The sequence below is a fragment of the Lactuca sativa genome, chromosome 2 (genome assembly GCF_002870075.4).
Source record: "Lactuca sativa cultivar Salinas chromosome 2, Lsat_Salinas_v11, whole genome shotgun sequence".
Lineage (NCBI taxonomy): Eukaryota > Viridiplantae > Streptophyta > Magnoliopsida > Asterales > Asteraceae > Lactuca > Lactuca sativa.
Window position 1 is genome coordinate 162,667,659 of NC_056624.2, and position 24,300 is coordinate 162,691,958.

At 34.9% G+C, this 24,300-nt stretch overlaps 1 protein-coding gene across 1 annotated transcript; it reads left to right on the plus strand.

Annotated features, from left to right (window-relative positions):
- The first annotated feature begins 21,042 nt into the window (after positions 1–21,042).
- Positions 21,043–23,740, plus strand: LOC111915993 (protein PIN-LIKES 7). The gene is made up of 10 exons (XM_023911625.3): positions 21,043–21,436; positions 21,551–21,630; positions 21,716–21,840; positions 22,069–22,190; positions 22,280–22,492; positions 22,577–22,681; positions 22,758–22,858; positions 22,968–23,020; positions 23,128–23,313; positions 23,430–23,740. The coding sequence occupies exons 1-10, from the start codon at positions 21,302–21,304 to the stop codon at positions 23,561–23,563; spliced, it is 1,254 nt and encodes a 417-aa protein (XP_023767393.1). The 5' UTR covers positions 21,043–21,301; the 3' UTR covers positions 23,564–23,740.
- The last annotated feature ends 560 nt before the right edge of the window (positions 23,741–24,300 follow it).

Sequence of the window (24,300 nt, forward strand, 5' to 3'; positions counted from 1 at the left end):
GTCTCTTTAGCAATACGGGAAGAGAATGGCGTGATTACATCACATCTGTTGTTACATTTTCAAGATGTTTCACATTATAATATTAATACTTTGATTTATTTTTTCAAAACAATTGAATATTTACTTTTATGAATGAGTGGCATGGTTTCCTTTGATTTTAAATAAAAAATCTGGTTTGAAATTTGTGATACTATAGAAGGAGATCTTGATGGTCATTCAATACGATGTATTAATGCTTTTCGTATGAATGCTAGTTTATTTACACTACTATGCGAAGAATTGAAAAAAAAAATTATGGGTTAAAGGGAAGTGATAGAATATCAGTGAAAGAAAAGGTTGGAATCTTCTTATATACACTTGGACTATGTCTTTCTATCAGAGATGTTGTTAAGAGGTTTCAATGTTTTGGAGAGGTAATTAGTCGAGATTTTCATGATGTATTGGAATCCATTTGTAGATGGAGTAAAGGTTTCATGGGTCTTGTACGTGAGTATATTAGACGTAAAGATGCAATATTTAAAAGCATACCGTGTCATATTGAAAATGAAAGTCGATGTATGTCTGATTTCAAGGTAACTGATTGTGGTATTTCATTTTCATAGGTTTTTGTATTGTAATTTAAACATTTTCTTATTAAGATTCCATTGGATGCATTAATGGTACTCATATAGATGCATGTATCCCATTGGTTGACTAAATGAGATATAGGGGAAGAAAAGGAGTCCCTACATTCAATGTAATGGATTTATATGACTTTGGCATGTGTTTTACATTTATATCTATTGGGTGAGAAGGATCGGCACATGTCGAGTGTTTCTTCATGCATTGAGACACCTTATATGAATTTTCCTAAGCCCAGAAGGTACAATAGTTTGATATTGTTTATAATTTTTGCGCTAAAAATCATTTGAATTTTTTTTCATATAGGAAAATATTATGTAGTAGATATAGTATACCCTGATCGAAAAGGATATCGGACACCATATTAGCATCTTAGATATAATCAATCGCAGTTTGAACATGTGCTTCCAACCAATGCTCGAGAAGATTTTAAGCATGTACATTGTAACACCCATAAAATTCATGCCAATTTAAAACTTTTTAAACCATTCAAAACCCATTAGTTATTACAAAATGTTTTCAAAATAGTTTCATATCAGAGTATCCCAGAAAACCATAAGTCCAAAATGCGAGGATGTGTACGGTCACGCCTTCGCATTGCCAAGTCATTTGGAGCACCTGAAACAATAAACTGAAATTGTAAACACAAAGCTTAGTGAGTTACCCCCAAAATACGAATACACATACAATCCACACAACCACGTCAGAAATATCATAACATAACAACCTGAACAACATGTAATGGGTCCACAACTTTACAGACTGGATTACCCCTGGGCCCATAGTGTGAGTCTGGATTGCCTACCGGGCCGACAACTCACATCTGGATTGCCACCGAGCCCACAATACGAGTATGGATTGCCTACCGGGCCTACAGCTCGTATCTGGAATGCTACCGAGCCCACAATATGAGTCTGGATTGCCTACCGGGCCCATAGCTCGTATCTGGAATGCTCCTATGGTTTGTTGGCTATTGCACGGAGCAATACAACCTCAACCCATCCCACATAGCATGTCAACATATAACAACACTAATGCGCATACAGATAAACCCATAATAACAAAGGTAGTCCTACAGATATACCTAACTGGCATAACAACTAGCACACAACACTAACTCATACTCAACATATCAACAACTACCCGAATATTAATCCGGAGGGACCGACCTAATGTCGTAGACCTTGTCGGTATAGTGAGGAGAACTCACCTGACACTGCTGAAGTCCCGCGGATAAACCTAGCTACTGGTTGACAAATTCCCGAACTGTCAACATCAAACACACCTAATTAATAATTGGGTTCCAAGCCCAAGGTCCAACTCACACTGCAACAACCCAATAGTCAAGTAATGAGCCAAAGCCTAACGCATGGCCCAATTTTCCAAATTGGGCCTAACCCTTCACATGGGCCTTACCCTTACGCCTAATCATCTCTTCTGGTCCAAACACTTGGCATTCTAGTGGCCTAATCTCTCATAATCATAAAGGCCCAATTATGGCCCATCTATGGCCTAATTTTCTAAATTGGGCCCAAGTCCTCACATGGGCCTTATCCTAAAGCCCATCTAATTATTTTGGTCCATTAACTTGTTCTTGGATAGCCCATCAATAGTCCAATCGCCAAAGCCCAATAGGAAGACCCAACTCAAGTCCCATGTGAAATTAGGGTTTTCACATGAAATAACTATTAGGGTTAAGTGTTCCTACTTAACCCATTAAGGACTTAATCCACTAAGGACTTAATCCATTAAGTCCAATATTGCTCCAGTTAATTTTGCAGTTGATCATTAAGTAATATTTTAAGTTTATTAAATAATTCTCATGTATGTGTCCCGATTGATTCCCACAAATTAGGATTTTATGCCATTAGGGTTTTCCAAACGCTAATTAGGGTTTTCCAACCCAATACTAGCCTATTAGTCCATTGGTTGGGCTTTTAGGTCTTATTGGGACTATTAGGGTTTTATTGGGCCCACTAGGGTCTCTTTGGGCCCACTAGGGTTTCATTGAGCCCAATTCCGTCTAAGCATTCCAAACAAGTCCAAAACACAAACAAGGCACACCGTCACCGAACACGGTGGCAGGTGGCGGCAGCCACCACCTTTCGGTGGTGGTTTAGACTTTTCTTTTCATTATTCCAATAGGGATTACAATACAATTTATGATAATATCCAATAACACACACACTCATTAAATAATACACACACAACCACCCTTGTGGTGGCCGGTGGTGGTTCATGGTGGCAGCCATCACCTCACGGTGGTGGTGGTGGCTTTTCTAGCTAATCCCGGTTACACAATATAGCAACAATGCACATACATACAAAGTAACACGCACACCCACACAACCACCACCCTACGGTGGTTTGTGGTGGCAGAAATGATTTCAAGGCATCAAACAGCATGGTCGGAGGCCATGGTGGGTTTTTCCTCAATCTCCGGCGAAGCAAACACACCCACTCATGTTTTCTAGTTCGTAGATGAGTCCAGCCACCCACCTGGTGACGTTCAACGGACGGCAGCAGCCTCCACGCAAGCATCTGGCAGTAAGCGGTGATCAAAATGGTATAGGCAACAGTCGAGCGTGGCTGTGAGCGGTAGCAAAAAGAGAAGAAGAAAGAAGGAGGATACGACAGTCCACCGCTTGATGGCAACGGAGCAGCAGCGGCATAAGGTAGTGGCTACAGTGGTGATCACAACAACGGTTCTCCAATCTCTAATCGGTGCAGCTACCCTCAACAGCCCTCAGTGGTCTCTCCCCGGCTACGCACAATATCCGACGACGTAGTGATGGTGGTGTCCGATGGCAAAACGGCAGGCGATAAGGTGGCGGCTGAGAAGGAGGATGGAGATGGCGGCTGGTGTTTAGAGGCTTAGGGTTAGGGTTACCGGGTGGTAACGAGTTTATATCTCGCCTCCATCAAACTTCTATCCATAATAACGCTTCTGGCCCCTCCTTATCCCTATTCTTTAAATTTAAGACCAACAGTTACAAAACAACCCTCTCCTCTACAAATTATTCTTAAATGAAGTCCGTAAATTACCCTTTATACCCAAGTTCCCATAAATCCTTACAGAATGAGTCCAAAAGTTACCCATTACACTCTGCCTTCTAAAATCCTTACAAAATAAGTCCCGAACTTACACTTTAACCCTCGAAAATCAAAAGTATAACATTTGGCACCCTAAAACCAACACCCACTAATTATTATTTGATTTTGGACAATAATAATGTAAAATAATAATAAATTACTTCTCGAGGTTCCAGGTGTTGGATTAAGTCTAAGTCCATAACTATAATTGGTAAGACTTGACCCGACCCGACATGGTCCATTTGGGTTGCATGGCATCATGGATTTGGATAGACTATAATGAGAGAAATAACACTTAAGGTCTGTTAATATATTATAAGTTCTAATATATTAATAACATTATTTAATTAGTATTGATCAAGGATTAATCTAGGATTAATTAAGTGATCAAAAGAAGACTAATTAAATATATGGGTTGATTGTGTAAATCATCCATACTTGTATAGTGGGCTAATGCTTCATGGATTGTCAAGATGGGCTACAACCCATAAGATGCTCCATGGTGTATTTAAACCTATGGATCCAAGGAAATGGAAAGCCATGACAATTAGGGTTTACCCTAATTGTCATTAACTATATAAGCATCTTATTGTTGACGAAATCGGCCACTATTGGTAATAGAAAGGGCTAGCCAATTTTATGAAGTGTTCCAATTTCTCTCAAGTCATTCCATGTGTATTTGGTGTTGTGTGAACCATTTGAGGTGTCACACTTGAGGCACTAGGCACTCAAGCTTCATAAAGACATTCTACATCAAAGAGGTATGTATTCTATCGTGTTATATTCATTATTTTGTATACTAGATTAGGATAATACCTTGGATGTTCATAATTGCATATATAATAGAGAAAACATAGATCCAAGGTATTTAGGGTTGCATGTACACTTAGGAGTGTTAGAATGCTCAAAACCCAATAGTGGTATCAGATACTAGACTTGTTTTCTTGTTATACTTGCAAAAGTAGCTGAAAAATCGAGTTTTGATGCTGTCTGCACAGCAGACTCGTCGAGTCCATGAATGGACTCGCCGAGTCCAAGGCAAAATGCATCCAACTCGCCGAGTTGGACCCTCTGATAGCATATATTCAATTGTTTTGGCTGGAATTGGACTAGGAACATTACCCTAAGATGTTTTTGGACTTATAAACTTGTTTTTGATGTGGTAATGTTCATGCTAATCCAATTTTTAAGATAATTATCATAATTTCAAGATTTTTATTAGTTTTTATGTTCATGCTAATTTCTTGAAGATTGATGATTTGAATTATCTTTCTCTTATGAGGTTCTTAGATTAATAGAAAAGTTGTGTGAAATAGTTGTTTTCAATCCATTTTAATCTAAGAGTTGATTCCAAAGTGTGTTTTTGTAACTTGTCCTCAAGTTATATGAAAAGTCACATTTAAGTCTCATAAAACTCATAAAAGTTGGCAATGGTTACAAAAAATGAAGAGTCTTGTCCTCAAGTTATGGAGGTTCAAGAGTCACTTCATTAAGTAATAAAAAGTGTAACCTTAATTAATTCCATAAGTTATAAAAATAAAGAAAAGTTACATTCTTTTATTAGTTTAATGTCTTCCATAACTTGCCCTCAAGTTATGGAACTTGAAGAGTCTTTTAATTAAAACTACTTTAAACTCATAAGTTATGGAATTAATTAGTTTTGAATAGTGTCAAAACTTACCCTCAAGTTTTGGAATTTGAAAAGTTTTCACTTATGAATACTTTAATTCCACGTTAGCCCTTAGAATTTTAAAAGTTAAAAATTCAACCCTTATACTTTATAATATTATAAGTTAATAATATTTATATATATGTATAAGAGTAAAGTCAGTCTTACCGTTAGTAGGCCTCATTCACGAAGCCAGTCTATAAGGGGGTATAAGGTTACTGCCTATAAAATGACAGTTTAATAGGTGTCCACTCTCACCCACCGCTTCCTTGACTGGTGGAGGGTCGTTAGCCGAACGGGTAGGACAAGGACGATAATTCTCCATTAATTAAAAGTATTAATGATAAATACTAAGTATCTAAATATTTATAAATACCTAATCTTAGCTACTTAGGAAAATGTGAATAAGGTGCTAATCCATGAAATTACACTTTGCACTTTGTTTAAGTCGGTTAGTGGAGCGTGTGTGGTTAACTGGCACACTAACTCGTATTTTTCAAGGTAGGAAAAGGGTAACTTAATGCTTATCATAGTATCGATGGAGCGTGTGTGGTTAACCGGCACATCGATTGAGGGGTAAACACTTAAGGGTACCAAGTAATTTGCATGGTTACTTCACACCTTGTTTTGTGATCCTCGGCATCCCAGTCACAAAAAATGAAGGGCACACTCGAGATTAAAACATGCCATTGAAAAGTTCAATGAATCTCAAAAGATCTAGAAGTTTCAAATCCAATTAAAACCTAATAATACATTTCGTTTATCTTGGTGGAAATTGGTGAATCGTCATTCACCTACCTTCAAATATTTTATAACTTGGATTAGGGCATCCCTCTTCTAAGTTATAAAATAGTTTGTTGGGTCTTAGCCTTAATGTTTCATATTGGGTGTCATATTAAGGAGTTTAGATCAACTATCTTGAATATCTCCCAAAAGATGTCTAAGTTCAGACATCTATGATCTTCCCAAATCTCTTGGAACTTTACTTCTTTCACCTCCTCCACTTATTCTCCCCAACCCACAAGTTCTTGAAAAGTTTAAGGTCACTCAATCCCTATTGGCAAGCAAGGTCTATGTGTGATCACATCTTGGAGATGAAGTCACGTATTGACAAGCCGGGAGAGTTGGGTGTCAAAGTCTAGAGGAAGTGGATGTTCAATCACTTTCTAAGTCACATAGTGAATTCCTTTAGGACTCTTATGAAATAGACTATGAAAAGACCTTTAATGATCTTATCTATTTGCTTGGTGCTGCTAAATCAGAAATGATTTCGTGTACTAGTAAAGCAAATTTTATTAGGAGATCAACTTCCCAAAACTTTATGGACAGGGACAATAGTGACATAGGAAATCCAGAAAAGCATTCTCTTCCCAATGGAAAGGGATTGGCCATAGTCAACTTGGTTGACCAAATGGTAAAGAGAAAGGCTAAATCTGAGATAGTCCCATGTACTATTACCTAAGGGTCCATATGTTTCTATTGCCAAAGGAAGGGGCTTTGGTTACGAAGTTGCCAAACTTACCTAAGGATGGTAAAGTCAATAAGTACTTCAGGTAAAGTCCACTATCTAACTCTGCTAAGTTTATATTCTGAGATTCTTGATACATGATGTGACTGGGTCACATGGTGATGTTTTAAGAATCAAAGAAAAGTGAAGGAACTTAAAGAAAGAATATGTTGAATCTGATTGCGTAGATGGATTTCTATCGCATAGTTTGAAGATCAGATTCTTGAGCTACTTCTTAGGAGTTATGAGATATTGCTTAGGAATAGATAACAACAAGTTTTCATATGGATTGTAAGGATAAGTTTTTCCGCAAAGTTTTAAAATAAAAGGAAATTTTTGATTTTATTTATTTTATGCATCCTTACAATGGCGTTTATGGAAAATTGTTGCTTATAAGATTCCACTGATAGCAATATTGGAAAGTGAATTTGATTCTCTCATTTGTGGTAATGTCTAAATTTACCAAATAAGGAAAGATCCTTATCACCCAAGTTTCAATTGGATCGAAAATTGGAATCATGAAAGTTGTATAGCATGATGAATGAGAACTTTCAAGCATTGAAAAAAATTAAGATTAACTACTTGTTCACATGGATGTGTGAGTCAAGTGAAGGACTAAGGGATCGAGTGCACATTCTTGTGTACTGGTTAAGTCCACCACAAAATATCGATAAGACTATTCGCCGTTATTTACTAAGGTTTAGTAAATATGGTTATACATACAAGCTTAAGTATAAATTCTGAAACATTGGAAAAGATCCAATGTATGGTAGAGCGAATAAGAAGAATCAAATTAGGCAGAAGGATTAAAGTTTCTCAAATCTGGAAAGATGAGAGAGTACTTTAGTATCAGTTTTTGTGATTATCTTAATGATTAAGAAACCATATCACAATTAGTTCTCTAAGGAAATCTTAGTGCATTCTTATGACTAAGAAGAGGAATCTTGAATTGTTGGCATGGTTAAATCAAGAAGATGAGTCATACTTTGTTCCAATACAAGTCTTAGAGTCATACTCCAAGATTGTAACTTGAGTGACATGTCTTAAAGAAGGTTTAAAACACTTGTCAAATGTAAGAATAAAAATTTTCTAGTCTTGTACATTTGAAATTGGTAAGTTGTGATGTTTTGGATAAAACAAAGACTAACTAAGGCCAATTGTGTGAAGTGTTTGTCTTGATTAGAATCCACACTATCTCTTGAATATCTAACAAGAAAGTCTTATATGTCAAGAGGACAGTGGGAGTCTTAAAGGTCTTGAAAGTCTCAAGAACTAATCGAGAATAAAACCTGAAGTTCTTCACTAGCACATGACTTGAGGTTTATAACCTATCGTGTTGACATATTTCTGTGCCCATTCCAATTAAAGTTGGCTTTGCATATGAGTTCTTAGAGTTCTCAATTGGTTGCACAACAACTTGGAAGCAATGGCAGGCCCTTGAGCTGCTAGGTGGCAAGAAATTAAGATTGAGTTCGGTCCATATGAGTTTTAATTTGTCATTATCATTGTCTTGTGACTATGGTTTTGGCAATTCACATGGATAAGAACACATACACCATTAAATCTAAGTGTCATAAGGTTTCTCTCCGATTCATGAAAATGATGGTGAGGAAACACTTTCACTAAGTAGATTTTAGCTAGATAGCAATTGTGATATTTGCATTCTCAAAGTCGTTAGTGGGGCGTGTGTGGTTTACCGACACACTAACACGGACTTGTGAGAAGTGGAAAAGGTCTAAACAATCAAGACTATGATTACGGCATCCCTTTTTCATAGTTCTTAAAATTGTTTAGACACACCTGTGAGTTATCTAAGATAAGGTGTATGATTATGATAAAGTTTTATCAAAGCAATCTAGTATCAGAAATCTGAACTTTGGTAATAAAGTCAATAAAGTATTGATTTCTATAAGTCCAGCTGATTTCTGAGTACATGTCAAAGCTAGTGGGAGCATAAGTCTTATGCTAATAATCATCATGTTAGTGGGAGCATGATAATTATGATGAGTTTTGCAAGTTAGGAATGTTAATTATAGAAAACAAAAAGTTTCAATTGGGAAAGAGTTGTTTTGCTATAAATAAGGGAGAGGAAATAATACTTCATCTCAAATATAAAAGCTTAGATTGAGGTTTTAATCGTATTTAGTCAAGGATATATATATATATGAATTTCATGTTGGAATGGCTCAACATAAGGAAATTTTGTATATGGGTCTGTTATTTGCGTTCTCAAATTCGATTATGATTACGACATCCCTTTTCATAATCTGAGTTATGAGAACTTGGAAAATTGAAATGGAAATATTATAGCAAAAGACTGGTTTAGTCTTTATGTGAGACATCATGAATCGTGTCCCATATGCTTCGGATATAGGATCGATTGCATGTGCTATATTCGTCCTTTCTAAAATTTTCCAAATGCCTTGGGCATTAAGAAAGGAAAAGGTCTAGAATTGGATATGACTAAAAGGATTAAACAATTGTCGAGGACAATCTAAGGTTTACCAAAGATTGGTTGCTCAAGCACAGTTGGAAGTATAGTGATAATTTTGGAAGGACCATATTGACATAATCTGTAAAGAGGAAACTCTTATTCAGAAGTGATAATCAAAATGGAATCTGGAAATGTTTCAAAGTTAGAAATTATTCAATCTGTGTAAGATTAAGAAACTTAATGCAAGAAGGATGTTTCCAAGGAGCTGATCTCCTTTGGAATGCTCTGTAATGGTTGTTGTCAAGTCTTTCTGACTTTGTGCATAATCATTACAAGAGGATCAATGCATATAAGTTTAGAATCTAACATATTTCAGTAAATGGCATGAATTTGGAATTCTTGCATTTGCAGTAAGGATTTGGGACTGTGAAAAGAGGATCATTGGAGTTATGTTCAATTGACCTAATTCACAAAGTAAAGATCATAGACAAACATAATATACATACTTGGTGTATGGCATGACTAGTGTTTAGAAAACATAGTGTACATGCTTGGAGCATGGGAAAACTATTCAAGAATAATGTTGATAGCTGAAACAATATACAATGAATAATGTGTAATCATATTGTGATAAATAAAAGGTGTTTTATTTATGTTCATAGGTTTTGATACCATATTAGATTCAATTATTCTTGTGTTTCATTTTGCATGTTTTGACTTCCAGAATAACTAGGTTGTTCTTCCGGAATGACTAAGTTATTCAAACAATCCACAGTCGGTCATATGTTGGAAGTAGATATGAATCAAGATTGTCATGGGTTGACTTGTAGAGGTCTAACATGTTGGACAAAGGGCTACAACACTCATGAGTGCTCATAAGTTCTGAGTATTGGATTCAACCCGAGCTTATTGGAATCACTTCATGGATTTTATCACGAGTGATCATGAGACGATAATATCTTATATTCTTCAAGCCTAGAGATATGAGTTGTTACTATGAGTTGGTTGTACATTGATTGCACGAAAACGCATTCGGTAACTCGATGTTATAAAACGTGCCTTTGTGTATGATTCAACAAGTAGTAGAACAAGCCATATGAGTCGAAGTTTATCCATTCCTATTACCTTCGGGATAAAAGCGATATCTGTGGGCCCCTCGATGATTTGGTGATGACAAATGTAAGTGCTCGGCTGGGCCAGGACTGATTTGATTTGTTCAATTAGTCAGTCGTCATAAATCAGAAATCGGGAAACAACAGATGGACAGAGAGAATGATTATAATCCATGTCTCAGTCCATATGATATCTAGAATGGAGGATCATATGATCCCTTATCTAACGGGCAAGTCATTGACAAAGGTTAGAGTTCATCTACAAGGTCAGAGTTCGACAGACGCTTTTGAGAGCTACGATTGCCAGTCGGTTCTTGAAGTCATACGCAATAATAGCTTTAGACTTATCCAAGTGGGAGACTGTTGGATTAATGTCTAAGTCCATAACTATAGCTGGTAAGACTTGACCCGACCCGACATGATCCATTTGGGTTGCATGGCATCATGCATTTGGATAGACTATAATGAGTGAAATAACACATAAGGTTTGTTAATATATTATAAGTTCTAATATATTAATAAGATTATTTAATTAGTATTGATCAAGAATTAATCTAGGATTAATTAAGTGATCAAAAGAAGACTAATTAAATATATGGGTTGATTGTGTAAATCATCCATACTTGTATAGTGGGTTAATGCTTCATGGATTGTCAAGATGGGCTAAAACCCATAAGATGCTCCATGGTGTATTTGAACCCATGGATCCAAGGAAATGGAAAGCCATGACAATTAGGGTTTACCCTAATTGTCAATAACTATATAAGCGTCTTATTATTGACAAAATCGGCCACTATTGGTAATAGAAAGGGCTAGCCGATTTTATGAAATGTTCCAATTTCTCACAAGTCATTCCATGTGTATTTGGTGTTGTGTGAACCATTTGAGGTGTCACACATGAGGCACTAGGCACTCAAGCTTCATGAAGACATTCTACATCAAAGAGGTATGTATTCTATCGTGTTATATTCATTATTTTGTATGCTAGATTAGGATAATACCTTGGATGTTCATAATTGCATATATAATAGAGAAAACATAGATCCAAGGTATTTAGGGTTGCATGTACACTTAGGAGTGTTAGAATGCTCAAAACCCAACATCGGGTTTACCATTAATTATCCGATTTTAAACAGGATGTAGATGAAAAAGAATTAGGGCTTGCTTTCTCAATTCACATCTATGAGCGATGATTCCTCTATCCGTTTTAAGTCAACTAATCGGCCAAGAGTGACATACATTCATATCTTCGAAGTTGTATTGAACATTCGTTTGGAGTGCTGAAGAAGAAGTAAAAAATATTGAACAAAATGTCAAAATTTAGTGAGAAGACTAAAATAGATATGATAACGGTGACATCCTCATAACTATAATTGAAGAAATGACTCGACATATATGATTTTCAACATTGTTCATTAACCCAGATATGATAATGGTGACATCTTCATAACTATAATTGAAAAAATGACTCGACATATATGATTTTCAACATTGTTCATCAACATAATTACATACCTACAAAAGTACAGAATCATCATTAAGATTAATTCATAATAATATTCGATAATCACGCCAATAGATGCGAGAAAATCGTGATGATATTGCAAATACGACATTGGATTTACATAATTTTACTTAAATACAAATAATCGGAGAAATGTTTTTTTTTTAGTATTTACATCAATTTAATTTTATGTATTACATATCTGTCTTATAATATTGAATCATTTCGTACATGTGCTTTTATGTCATTTTACATTTTCTAAAGAGCATATTAGCTAGTTTTACAAAACGTCATATTTTATCAACTATCAGTTAGCTTTTCAGCTATCAACTATATTTTTCAGCTAGTCTACTAAACATTGCCTAAATAGTAGAAAAATTGAGTTTGAAATCCATAGCGTATCATAGGTACTATGCATCATGTTAAGAAAACTAGGTTAAAATATTTACCCTTCATATTTCTTTCTCTATTCAAATTCCACCTTTTACTTCCATCTTTAATATGTTGCCCCCTTAACTATTTTACTAATTTCACTTTAACCCCTCTTCTATGAAGGTATAGACGGTGGGGTCTATACGTGTAATGTCCCAATTTTCATAATAAAACTTTGATTTTTTAAATAAGATAAATACCCATTTCATAATACCATATTCAAAATAAAATCAATTTGTTCATAAGTCACATTCCAAAATCAAAGATTAGAGTAATAAAGGAAATCATCGTGGAATCTCAAAACATAAAACTACTAATGTATGTGTTGTTGTCAAGCCTGCGCCTTCCCATAATCCAAAGAAGTACCTGAAAACATTTAAATTTACAATTGTAAGCACAAAGCTTAGTGAATTCCCCAAAATATCACATACATCACATAATAACTATTCATAACAATAATAAGTCTGTTTCAACCCAACATGTCTATTTCACTATCAGGTATGTTTCAACTAACATGTCTGCTTCAACCAAACATGTATGTTTCAACCCAACATGTTTATTTCAACCCAACATGTCTGTTTCAACTGAACTAGTACGTTTCAACCAACATCACTGTTTCAACCAACGAATCATGTAAACATCCAAGAAATAGGCAAGACCCTACTAGTCTAGCTAAACATACTATAATGTCATAACAATTATATGATAAATAATACAGTGAGAAAACTCACCTCACAGATTCTCGAAAATCACAATTGCACGTGAATAAGTCTAAATTCTAGTCTCACGAACTCTCTAGACACTAGGGATGAAAGTGGGTCCAAACCCGGACCGGATGGACCCGGACCCGGAAAAAACGGAACCGGTTAACAGGATTTCCTAGAACCAGAAATCGGACCGGTATATAGGAACCTGTTCTGGGTACGGTACCGGGTAAAGTGGGTCTAGACCCGGAAAACCCGAAAATATCAAAGTGGGTAAGGTGGAACCGGGTAAATGGGTCTAGAACCGGAAAACCTTGATTTTTTTTTGTAATTAACTAAATCGCATAATCTTTCAACCGTTATAAAACAATAATAAACAAAAACTTATATTAAAATTACATAAATTACGACAATGATTTTTTTAAAGAGTTAATCTAATATGAAAGTTGGTATAATATCACTGTGGATTGTGAAATACATAATGAGAATTGAGAATTGGTATAATTTTGTAGTACTGTACGTCCATACTTCATAATTCATATCCACCATTATTTTTTTTATAAAAAATAATATACTAGACTATTGGACAATTATTTTAAACACCTTCTTCAATTTAATTTATTCTGGGTTGTGTGTTTTCATTTAAGATATGTGGAGATTCATTTTTTTGTTTAATTTATTTAACTTAAAAAGAATCATTCAAAATGCATTTTTTGTTTATTATTTTATCTTACCCTTCTTATATCTATCATACATATTTAAACAGTCCAAGTCATGTGATTTGATCATTTTTTAAATTGACCATGAAAAGAGATCCAACCTATTAGCCTAATCAAATTGTTTTGATGTTTGAAGTGTCAATTTGATCATTTTCGACAAAACCAAACATTGGACATTCAGTACAGCTAAGAAATATATAATACGATATACCAAAATGAAAAAGGAATATATGGATAATTAGCAAATGCGGTTCTTTTACCTGTTTAAACCCACAAACCCAATACAAAACATATAAATCAAACAATTAAATAATAAATTTATAAACCCTCAAATCTCAATCATAAAATGAACCAACCATGTCCCAAACCGGTTCTTGTCGTATTCCGGTTCCTTGACCTTATCGTTCCTTGGACAATAAACCTAAACCGGTTCCTTGGCCCACTAAACCCGGACCCGGTCCATTAAACTCGGTTTCGGTTTTTTAAACAAAGTCGGTTCAAAAACCCGGATTAACCAGAGTCGTTGGACCCATACCCGAAATACCCGGAACCCGGATAAGAGTAATTTTGAGACCCAATACCGGGACCGTTTAAGTATTTTCCGGTTATACTGGTTCTGGTTCCGGTCCGATTCCGGTTCCGTTCTGGTTTTCCGGGTTTATAACGCATCCCTACTAGACACTAGGTAAATGTCAAACCATTGTCTATGACCCAAAACTCTAAAGTTTGACCCAAGTTTAAACTTAATAAAAAAGCCAACTCCTGGTCAAAAGCTACCCCACGCCTACTTTTGGGCGCCTAATACCCACTACAAGACAAAATAGTTAGATTCTAGGCCAAAATAGACACGTCTCAAAAAACTTCTAAAGCCTCTTGGTTCCCTAAAAAAATGTGTTGTCTCCAGTTTTTTCAAAAGGCTTTTTGACTTATTCCACAGGCTCCAACTTTTTAGATCAGATTCTTAACTGATTTTTAATGGATAAAGCTTCAAACTTTATCCATTAGGATGGTCCAAACTACCAAGATCTAAACTTTAAGACTATTAAGTGACTAAATGGACCACACCTCTTACATGCATTAATGGGAATGCACAATATCTTATTTTTCCATGTCCATCAAGTCCTTGGAGTAATTCAAGGTGCTCAAAAGGTGTTGGATTTCTCTCAAGTCCAAGAACACAAGCAAAAGGACCAAAAAGTGCTAAAAACAACATATCACAATATCTAAACAACTAAATAGCAAGGTGTGAACTTTATGCTCACAAACGTGTAGAAATTGAGTGACTTTGTTGGATCTAAACTTAGAACCACCTTTTTTTCAACAAGGGAAATCTTCTTGATCTTCAAGCTTCACAAAAATAGAGGAAATAAGCTCTTAAATCACCAAAATGCTCAAAAACAAAGGATAAGAGGTTAGGTTTTCACTCAAGGGTGCTTTAGAGGCTGTATAGGTTGATAATGATGTCTCCTAAGGTTTTGTGCCCTTTAAATAGGCAAATTTCTAAAATAAGACCATCAGCCCATAGGTCGAACATGTCCCGTCCTCTTAAGGGCCCTCCACGTCCTTTAGTAATTCCAATATTTCAGATTTCAACAAACTAGGCAGTTAATCTTCAATCTTTGGTTCATACTTCTACCCTTCCTTGGATTATGAAACCACCACTCAAATAATTGAAAAACACAATCAGAACCTAGGTGTTATAATACAGTACCAAATAGTGGTTGTGTAGAAGATGTCGATGTAAATACCAGTGTGAATAAAAGGACCGTCGATGGGTTTACTACTATACCTAATTATAAGTGGTACGGATACCCATACATTAGTAGAGGGGCGGCATAGAGAGGAGACGAGATAAAGCTTTAAGAAAAGGGCGTCGATGTCGCGGATGGGAGACATGGAGAGGAGACGAGTATCATCTATATTGTAGTGTGGATAAATCTAATTTTCTAACTTAGGAGGGATTATAATATGATAATCCAAATAGAATAGCTAACAACCATTTTATAATTTGTAGTGTGGATAAAACATCATTTTGATAGCCATATTATATGTGTTGAGAAAAAAATTATAAATAAAACAATAATAAATTGAATTGCATTATTTAGCCACTTTGGGAATCAAAGTAATAAACGAATAATTACATCTAGAATGAATGTGACTCGTCTGAAAAAAGTGTAATACAAAAGCAATAATATCTTGCTTAACCACTCCCTAAAATTTTATTGATAAAAGAAAACATATAAATCATCCCAGCTCAGAGCCTTTCAATCCCGCAAGCGTAAAAAGCATCTTGAATTTCCTCCATGAAGGCTTCCCATCAAAAACTTGATTCTAATATGAGTGAAGACTCTGAAATCATGGACTACGATTCAAAATGTGGTTACCATGAAAAGTGTTAAACTTCTCGATATAAAACTACAAAAATTCAGATTTAACTCTCTTTGGTTGGGTAATCCAAGTGTCTTCAAACAAATACCTTTTATGGGCTTTTGTCTTCCTTTTTTTTCTTCAAAATATCGTGATAAAATTGTGTTTTCATCACCGTCAATGAACCATTTTATTTTAATTTTTTGGCCATGTCATTAATCACCAAATTTTCCATGTCTTGAATTCGGACCAAAAGCATTTGTCTCTCCACCGTTGTTTTAAAAACCGGTTCGAACCAGCCAGTTGAACTAGTCGAATTGGGAACTAGGGATGAGAGAAATTCAACAACAACCGGTTTTATGCCAATGTCTGAACTGGATCGAACCATTCAATTTTTTCAAAAACCGGGTTGAACATGTATGATAAAACCAATAAAAAACTATTTCAACCGATTTATTGGATTTGGATATTTAAGTTTCACTCAGCCCATTAAAAAACAGCCCAATTCCAAAGAAAATTGAACAAATCGATCGATCAGGTTATCCTGAGTGTACATAATTTGAAAGACCAACACACACCACTACTACATGTAAATCGGCGCTTGAACCTACGATCGAATTGGAAATCAGTCATTAGACCAGTTCATCTGAAATACTAGTTTTTAAAACATTTCTCTCCATGATAAGGTCTTGAAAATCAAGCCTATATCAAATACTTTGCCAAGCCCCACTAGTCTAGCTTTAGTGACCCTTCTCTTAGCTTTAGTAGATTAGTTAATTATAAGATAAATTCCACTCCTTGATTTTGACTTTTAGACGCTTTAAGTTAACTTTAAAATAGATAAATGGTTTAAGGGACAAATCCTTATTAAAACTTTCCCAAGTGTCACGAATAACTTCATCAAAGCCGACTCAAACCAAGAGTAAAAAAAAATTAAATGGAGAAGGCCTAATCATAAATATCATTTTTTAGAATGGTCGATCAATGATTAGAAAGTGTTCTATCTAAAGCAATAACGATGAATTCATGAAAAAGTTGTAACTAAGAATATGTATAAATTACTCATCTTGTGCCCACTTCCATTGCTCTGAGTAAACTTAAACCATCCTATAGGAATATCAAACAATTCATTTTCTATAATATAATTATTATTGTGATCTGTTTTAATGTCCCATAAATACTAGGTAAAATTTTCATTTTTCAAACAATCCAAAACATTCATTCATTCATTTTAAAAGTATTCAGAGTGTAAATTTATCCTCAAAACATCAGAGTAAAGTCATAAATAGTTAGTGCGGAAAACTCCAGAGGATGAAATGTGATCAAGCTGGACCATTCCCTTTGGGACCAGAAGTACCTGAAACAATAACCTTAAAACTGTAAGAACAAAGCTTAGTGAGTTCTTCAAAATACCACATGTCATACATAATATAACAGGTCTATTTCAACCCCAAGTGAATGTTATAGGCCAAATAATAGTCTTAGAATCACTTCCTACCATGGGCCAAATCATGGTCTTTTCATGCAATACCAAAGGCCAAATCATGGTCTTACATACAAGTATTAGGGGCCAAATCCTGGTATTTCATTCATTTTCCAGGGGCAGATCCTGGTCTTTTATATAATTGTCAGGGGCGAGATCATGGACTTCCATGTAAAAGTCACAAAGACAAATAGCATCCTACATAATATAGTAAGAAAACTCACCTAAACTACTCAACAGAAGCTCAACAACTACCTCAAAAAATTGGTCGAAAAAGTAAACTGTCAAAGTCAACTCAGCAGGTCAAAAAACCATAGCTAACTGTTGACCACGCCATGGCTTCCAAACGACAAAAAAATCAAGATGAGTCTTGCCACTATGTCGTGGGCCTTCCTTGCCCATGTCGTGGGCTTGTAACATTTAAATATGGTTCCTAATAGCTTCATAATGGATAAAGTTTCCAACTTCATCTATTAAGTCCAAGTTTCCAATCTTGATATCTGAATCAACATGATGTTTAGATGGATAAAGTTTCTAACTTTATCCATAATAATGCCACAAAATTTCAAGATATAAACTTTAACACACCAAAATGACCTTAAGTACCAAGATAACTTGCATAGCTTAAAGGGAATGCAAAATATCATAACTTTCGTAGTACATGAGGTCCAAGAAGCATCTAAACAGATCAAAAGATGTTGGAGTCCACTCAACTCCAACATCACCCCATAAAATGGACCAAAAGTGCCAAAAAAATACAAACAAAAAGATCTAAATAACTAAAGAGCAAGATATGAGCTTTATACTCACAATAGTACATAAAATGGAGTGACTTTGATGGATCTAAAATTGAAACAAGATTCCTTGCAACCAAAAGAACTTTCTTGATATTCAAGCTTCATCAAATCACCACAAAAAGCACCTAAAAGTGGTTCAAGGAGAAAGGAGTAGCTCAAATCATGAAGAGGGAGGCTAGGGATGCTTCAATGATCTCTATGTGTGATGGAGGTTTAGAAAATGCCCTAAAACGTGGAACCTTATCTCTAAATATGTTGACAACCCTAGATAATCATGGGATTGGGCTGCATAGTGACCACATCAGGGTGACCAGATCACCACCTCGTGGTGACCTGCTCAACACTTCGTAGTGATAAGTTTTCACCCATTTTGTTCCAACTTAAAAACATCATAACTTCTTCGTTCAAAGTCCATTTTCGGTGATCTTTATATGCATGCGAAGGTATTGAAAATCCATACACTTCTATCTAATTACATTTGACTTAAACATACCAAAATAAATTCATTGATTCATGCAAGAAGTCTCGAAACATCATTTTTTCCCATTTTACCCTTTTTGGCTCCAAAACACAAATCAAGGGCTTCGATCACTTAACCCACATTATCAACATTGAATAAGGTCTAAAATTTATTCCCTTAGAACCCAAGGCCTTTACATGATCAAATTACGGTCCACAATCTCGAAATAAAAAAACATCCCAAAAACTGTTACATCCATTGTGGTTTGACAAAAAAGTGACACCCTTGTTTCTTCACTACATTTCGTTGCATTAAATCACCAAAAACTAAATAATTTCCCGGGTTCTAATTCATAAAACCACGAATACACGACCACAGAACATGTTTAGCCTAAATACTTTGTGGAGCATATATGTTGACCGCGTACACCTGAAAATCATAATTATGCCATACCTTTCAGTAATAAATTATATGTGCAAACCACTCTCTTCTTTTCAAAGACTGTAAGATCCCAAATACACAATAAACTTCTAGAATGTCCACGGGTAAAGCTAAAAAGTTAACTAAAAATTCTAGTTTTAATTTATCTATTTTACATTATAGTATAGCCTTGTAAGTTTCTTGCACTATCTCACGTTTACTTGCACAAACATCTCCATATTAGATATGTTTATACATGCACAAACCTCGTGAGTCGCATCTACATTGAAATGCATATTATGTTACATCCAGGTCACAAATTAGCATGGCCTCTAGTTTCATGCATCACCTTCTAATGGTTTCATCCCATATTCCAATGCAGACACTAAATTGGGTGGGTGTCTTTCCCGATGTTCCACTTCAAGATATTGCATCTTCCTCAGTGATAACCCCATATCATGGTCATCCAAATTCCAAGGCATCATATATCGGTCCATCATGGAAGCCGAAGCGGAGTACCGAGGGGTGGCAGATGTGGTTGCCAAAACCTACATTGCTTGACTACTAAGGCCACGATTGTATATTGTGACAACATCAATGTCATTTACATATTATCTAATCTCGTTCAACAACAATGCACCAAGCACATGGAGATCGATATCCATTTTATTTGAGATCAAGTTTTTGGGTCATGTTTGCATCTTTCATATGCCTTCCATCTATCGGTACATGGACATCATCATAAATGGTCTCTACCTCGTTGTTTAACGACTACGAATCAAGCTTAAGCATTCAGAAGTATCCTCCCGATAAATTTAGGATAAAATTGTAGGGGATGTTATGTATTTACATTTGTTGTGTGATTCAATGGCGAAGCTAGTGGGGTGGCTTGCTGGTGCTTGGCCTCCTCAACACTTTCAAAATACTAACCCACGTATAATTAACATAAGAGGAATAAAGCTCAATAGCTATAGCTATATCTCCTGCCATCCAATTTATCTGCATCCGTAATTCCAAACATTCTTTGTTTTACCCCGCTTACACCCGAAATTCCAATTAGACATTATTTTACTACAAAGCAATTTTTAGTTTTATATATATATATATAGTAATTTAAAATTAATAATATTATTAAAATTGTTAATTTGGTTTTGAATAATCATACGGCAAATCATAAGATCAAAAACAATTGATTCTTCTTTTAAAAGAAAAGAAAGACATTCATGACTTATATTTGTATTCATTTGTGGTATGTACTAATTTGTTATATATTTCTTTGAACTTATGATTTTAACATATATAATTTTCGTAAAAATATTTTACATGAATTATCGAATCCGAGTACTACCGAATAATCGATATTCGCGAATCGACCAGGTACAGAGTAGCGAATTCTAAAACCTTGGTCTTGTCTTTACTAATTTAATTAAATAGATAAGAATCACTATTCATATCTTGAATTAAGCGTTGTTACATTTTGTAAAATAACAAAGCAATAAATCAGCATCCGTAAAGAAATTCTGTTACTATAATTCCCAAATCCCAGCCAGCATTATTAATTATTAAATTCATTATGCATGTGCTTTATATATGAAGCCCCGACTTCGTGGAGGGCAGAAGGGTAAAATCAGTTCATAATAGGCGGCGTGCATAGAAGACTCTTCGATCTATCTGTTTTCTGATGTTTTAACTTTTTAAAGGTTGGAATCCAAAAGCAACTTGCTAATGTTATTCTGTCGTTTCCTTATCATATTGTCCTCCATTCAATGTTTCCTCAAAATTTCAAGATACTCTTTTATTAAGTCGTTTAAAAATCTTTTGAATTCAAATCCAAATTGGCTTTTGGTCCAACAACATCTGCCAGGATCTTTCATTGATTAGCAACACCCTTCGCGCCCTTGTATGATATAAAAGTGAATAAAAAGTAGACGCAAACATAAGAACGAAGCTCAGAATTAAGTGTTAACAATTCACAGGAAATGGGATTTTTATCGTTGTTTGAGGTGGCATCGATGCCAATACTAGAGGTCTTGTTGCTGACTGCAATAGGAGCAATTATGGCTACCGATTACTTCAATATTCTCTCTAGCGACACTCGAAAGTCACTAAATAAGGTATGTACTTGACTACTTGTTATAATATAAAACATATATGAGTCTTTTATAGATTACTTTGTTTGTGATAGTTAAACACGAAGTCTAAAAAAAAGGAAGCTTTAAATTGTGCAGATTGTTTTCGTGGTGTTTACTCCCTCGCTTATTTTTGCTAGTCTTGCAAAAACAGTCACCCTCGAAGACATTATCTCATGGTACGTAATTAAGAGCTTATTTCATTTTGCATGTTGAGAATGATGATTATGTATATATATCATGGCGTTTTAAATTATCTTGTAGGTGGTTTATGCCAATAAATATTGGAATAACATTTCTTTGTGGAGGAATATTGGGGTGGATTGCAGCAAAACTAATTAAACCAAAACCACATTTAGAGGGCCTACTCATAGCTATGTGTTCCACAGGTACTTATAACTTATATATTTCTCATTTTGTTTATATATGTATATATAACTTCATGAAACCAAACTCTTTACTAACTGTGTATATTTTTATTGATATTTTTATAAACACATGGGGACAAGAAAAATCTCTTTAACTTTGTTATTTTCGCTACCAATTGAAGTGAACAATTTGCATTCATATTGTCATTTTTCCTGATTTTTATTTTTTATTGTTATCTTCCATGGTAGGAAATCTTGGAAACATGTTATTGATAATTGTCCCTGCAATATGCACGGAGGGTGGCAGCCCTTTTGGAGAACATAGTATCTGTAAATCCAAGGGACTCTCATATTCATCATTCTCAATGGCGGTGAGCCGACTTTTTTTTTTCATTAAATTTTACCAAAATTGTGACATCATTAATTAGTGGCATCTAATTCAAGATTATGGTGCATGCAGTTGGCTAGTTTATACATTTGGACATACACTTTCCAGTTAATAAAAAGCTCATGTTCAAAGTACATGAAAGAAGTCGAGGAATTACTACAAGAACCCAACAAAGACTTGAATGCAAATGAAAAAACTTCCCTTCTAAATGGAACAAGCCAAGAATATATTGATGTAGTTGTGCCATTATCATACGCGACTAGTGAAGACACACAAATACAACCCGTAAGCCTTTTGTGTTAAACTGACAATATATTGATAATTATGTTGTATGAAATGTTAATTTTAGCGTCCATGGATTTTGTGCAGAGTGTAAAAAAGGATGAGAAGAAAGACGAATCTTTCTCAGGTAAACTAGTGGATATACTCAATGTATTATTGGAAAAACTCATGGCTCCTCCAACTCTTGGTTCTGTAAGTTTCAGAGAATCTGTTTATGAAACATATGTCTACTAGAAACTTGTAATAATCTAATTATATCAATCCTCAGATTGTAGGACTGATATTCGGGGCAACCCCATGGCTGAAAAAGCTTGTGATTGGTGATGATGCTCCATTACGAGTGATCCAAGATTCTGTCACTCTACTTGGGTAATCTTGTTTGTCTTTGGTTGAATTTAGTATCCGTTTAATTAAGAACCTTTTGTTTTGGCTTTTATAATGTATCTAACATTTTTAATTTTTTTTTTTATAAATCCAGCGATGCAACGATACCTTGTATCACTCTTATACTAGGAGGAAACCTAATACAAGGTAAACAACCATGAAATTGAAGTTGGTAGCTTCTTAAGCAATTGTATTGTGGTGATGAAAAATCACTTTTTAAAAATTTAAGTAATTTGATTTGATAATGATTACAGGTATGAGGAGGACAAGCATTAGGCCTATTATCATCATCACAATCATTTGTGTACGATTTGTGATTCTTCCCATAGTTGGAATCTTTGTGATCAAGACAGCTTCTGGTTTGGGATTACTTCCTGATGATCCGCTTTTCAGTTTTGTGCTATTGATTCAGTACACAGTGCCACCGGCCATGAATATCAGTAAGCAATTCTTATATGATCTTATTATATATTATATGACACATGATCAAAATATTATTAAAATAAATGACTAAATTTGAATAGGAAATTGAGATTATAAATGATTTGTATGCAAGGTACAATGACACAATTGTTCAATGTGGGACAAGAGGAATGTTCAGTTCTGACAATGTGGAGTTACTTAGCTGCAGCATTTGCACTTACTGCATGGTCGACAGTGTTCATGTGGATCTTGACATCATCATCTTGATTGTTACACATCATTTTTATAGAAAAAAAAAAACATAGTTAATGTTTACATATTTTTTATTTTTTTATTAAATTTATGTATTATTCAGGCCAAATAGCGCCAAGGAATCGTACCATGTGTATTATGTGGACATTCTTTATAATTTAATACAAAGTTTATTTACTCATGAAATTACAAGATGGATACTCAAAAAAGATCTTTTCATATTAAAAACTAATAAACAATCTTTCTCAAAAGCAATTGACAAGTACAAAACTACGTGTATTCACCATTCCTAGCTAATACAAGATAAAAATATGTATAAAACAAAGAGAGTTTAAATTCTTACACTTCTTAAATAAGATTGAGTTGAAGTTTAGGCCGATTGGGTTGTGGTTCAACAACATCTATGTGGATTTGTATCTGAAGAACACCATAAGTAACTGACCCTTCAATACTATACCTACATACGAAAATCAAATCCATGAAACCTCAAAAGTCAAATCATGTAAAAATAAGTAAGAATTTTGAAATAGTCATTTTAAATAAGACATGGACCAAGCGCGCAACAAAAACAAACGGTAGGGACCTTCTGAGTTAAAAGAATAAGTTAGGGACCAAACATGCAAATTACCCCAAATCATCGGGATCATTCGTGTAATTTACTCTAAATTTTGGGACGTTACAAGTTGGTATCAGAGCTTTGCTTTGAGAGATTCAGTCATACTCTCGGGTATGTCTGAACTCAAACCAAGGAT

Coding starts and splice junctions, on each gene's coding strand:
- LOC111915993 (XM_023911625.3), top strand. CDS start 21,302: ATGGGATTTTTATCGTTGTTTGAGGTGGCATCGATGCCAATACTAGAG. Junction 21,437..21,550: donor CTCGAAAGTCACTAAATAAG/GTATGTACTTGA, acceptor TAAATTGTGCAG/ATTGTTTTCGTGGTGTTTAC. Junction 21,841..22,068: donor CATAGCTATGTGTTCCACAG/GTACTTATAACT, acceptor CTTCCATGGTAG/GAAATCTTGGAAACATGTTA.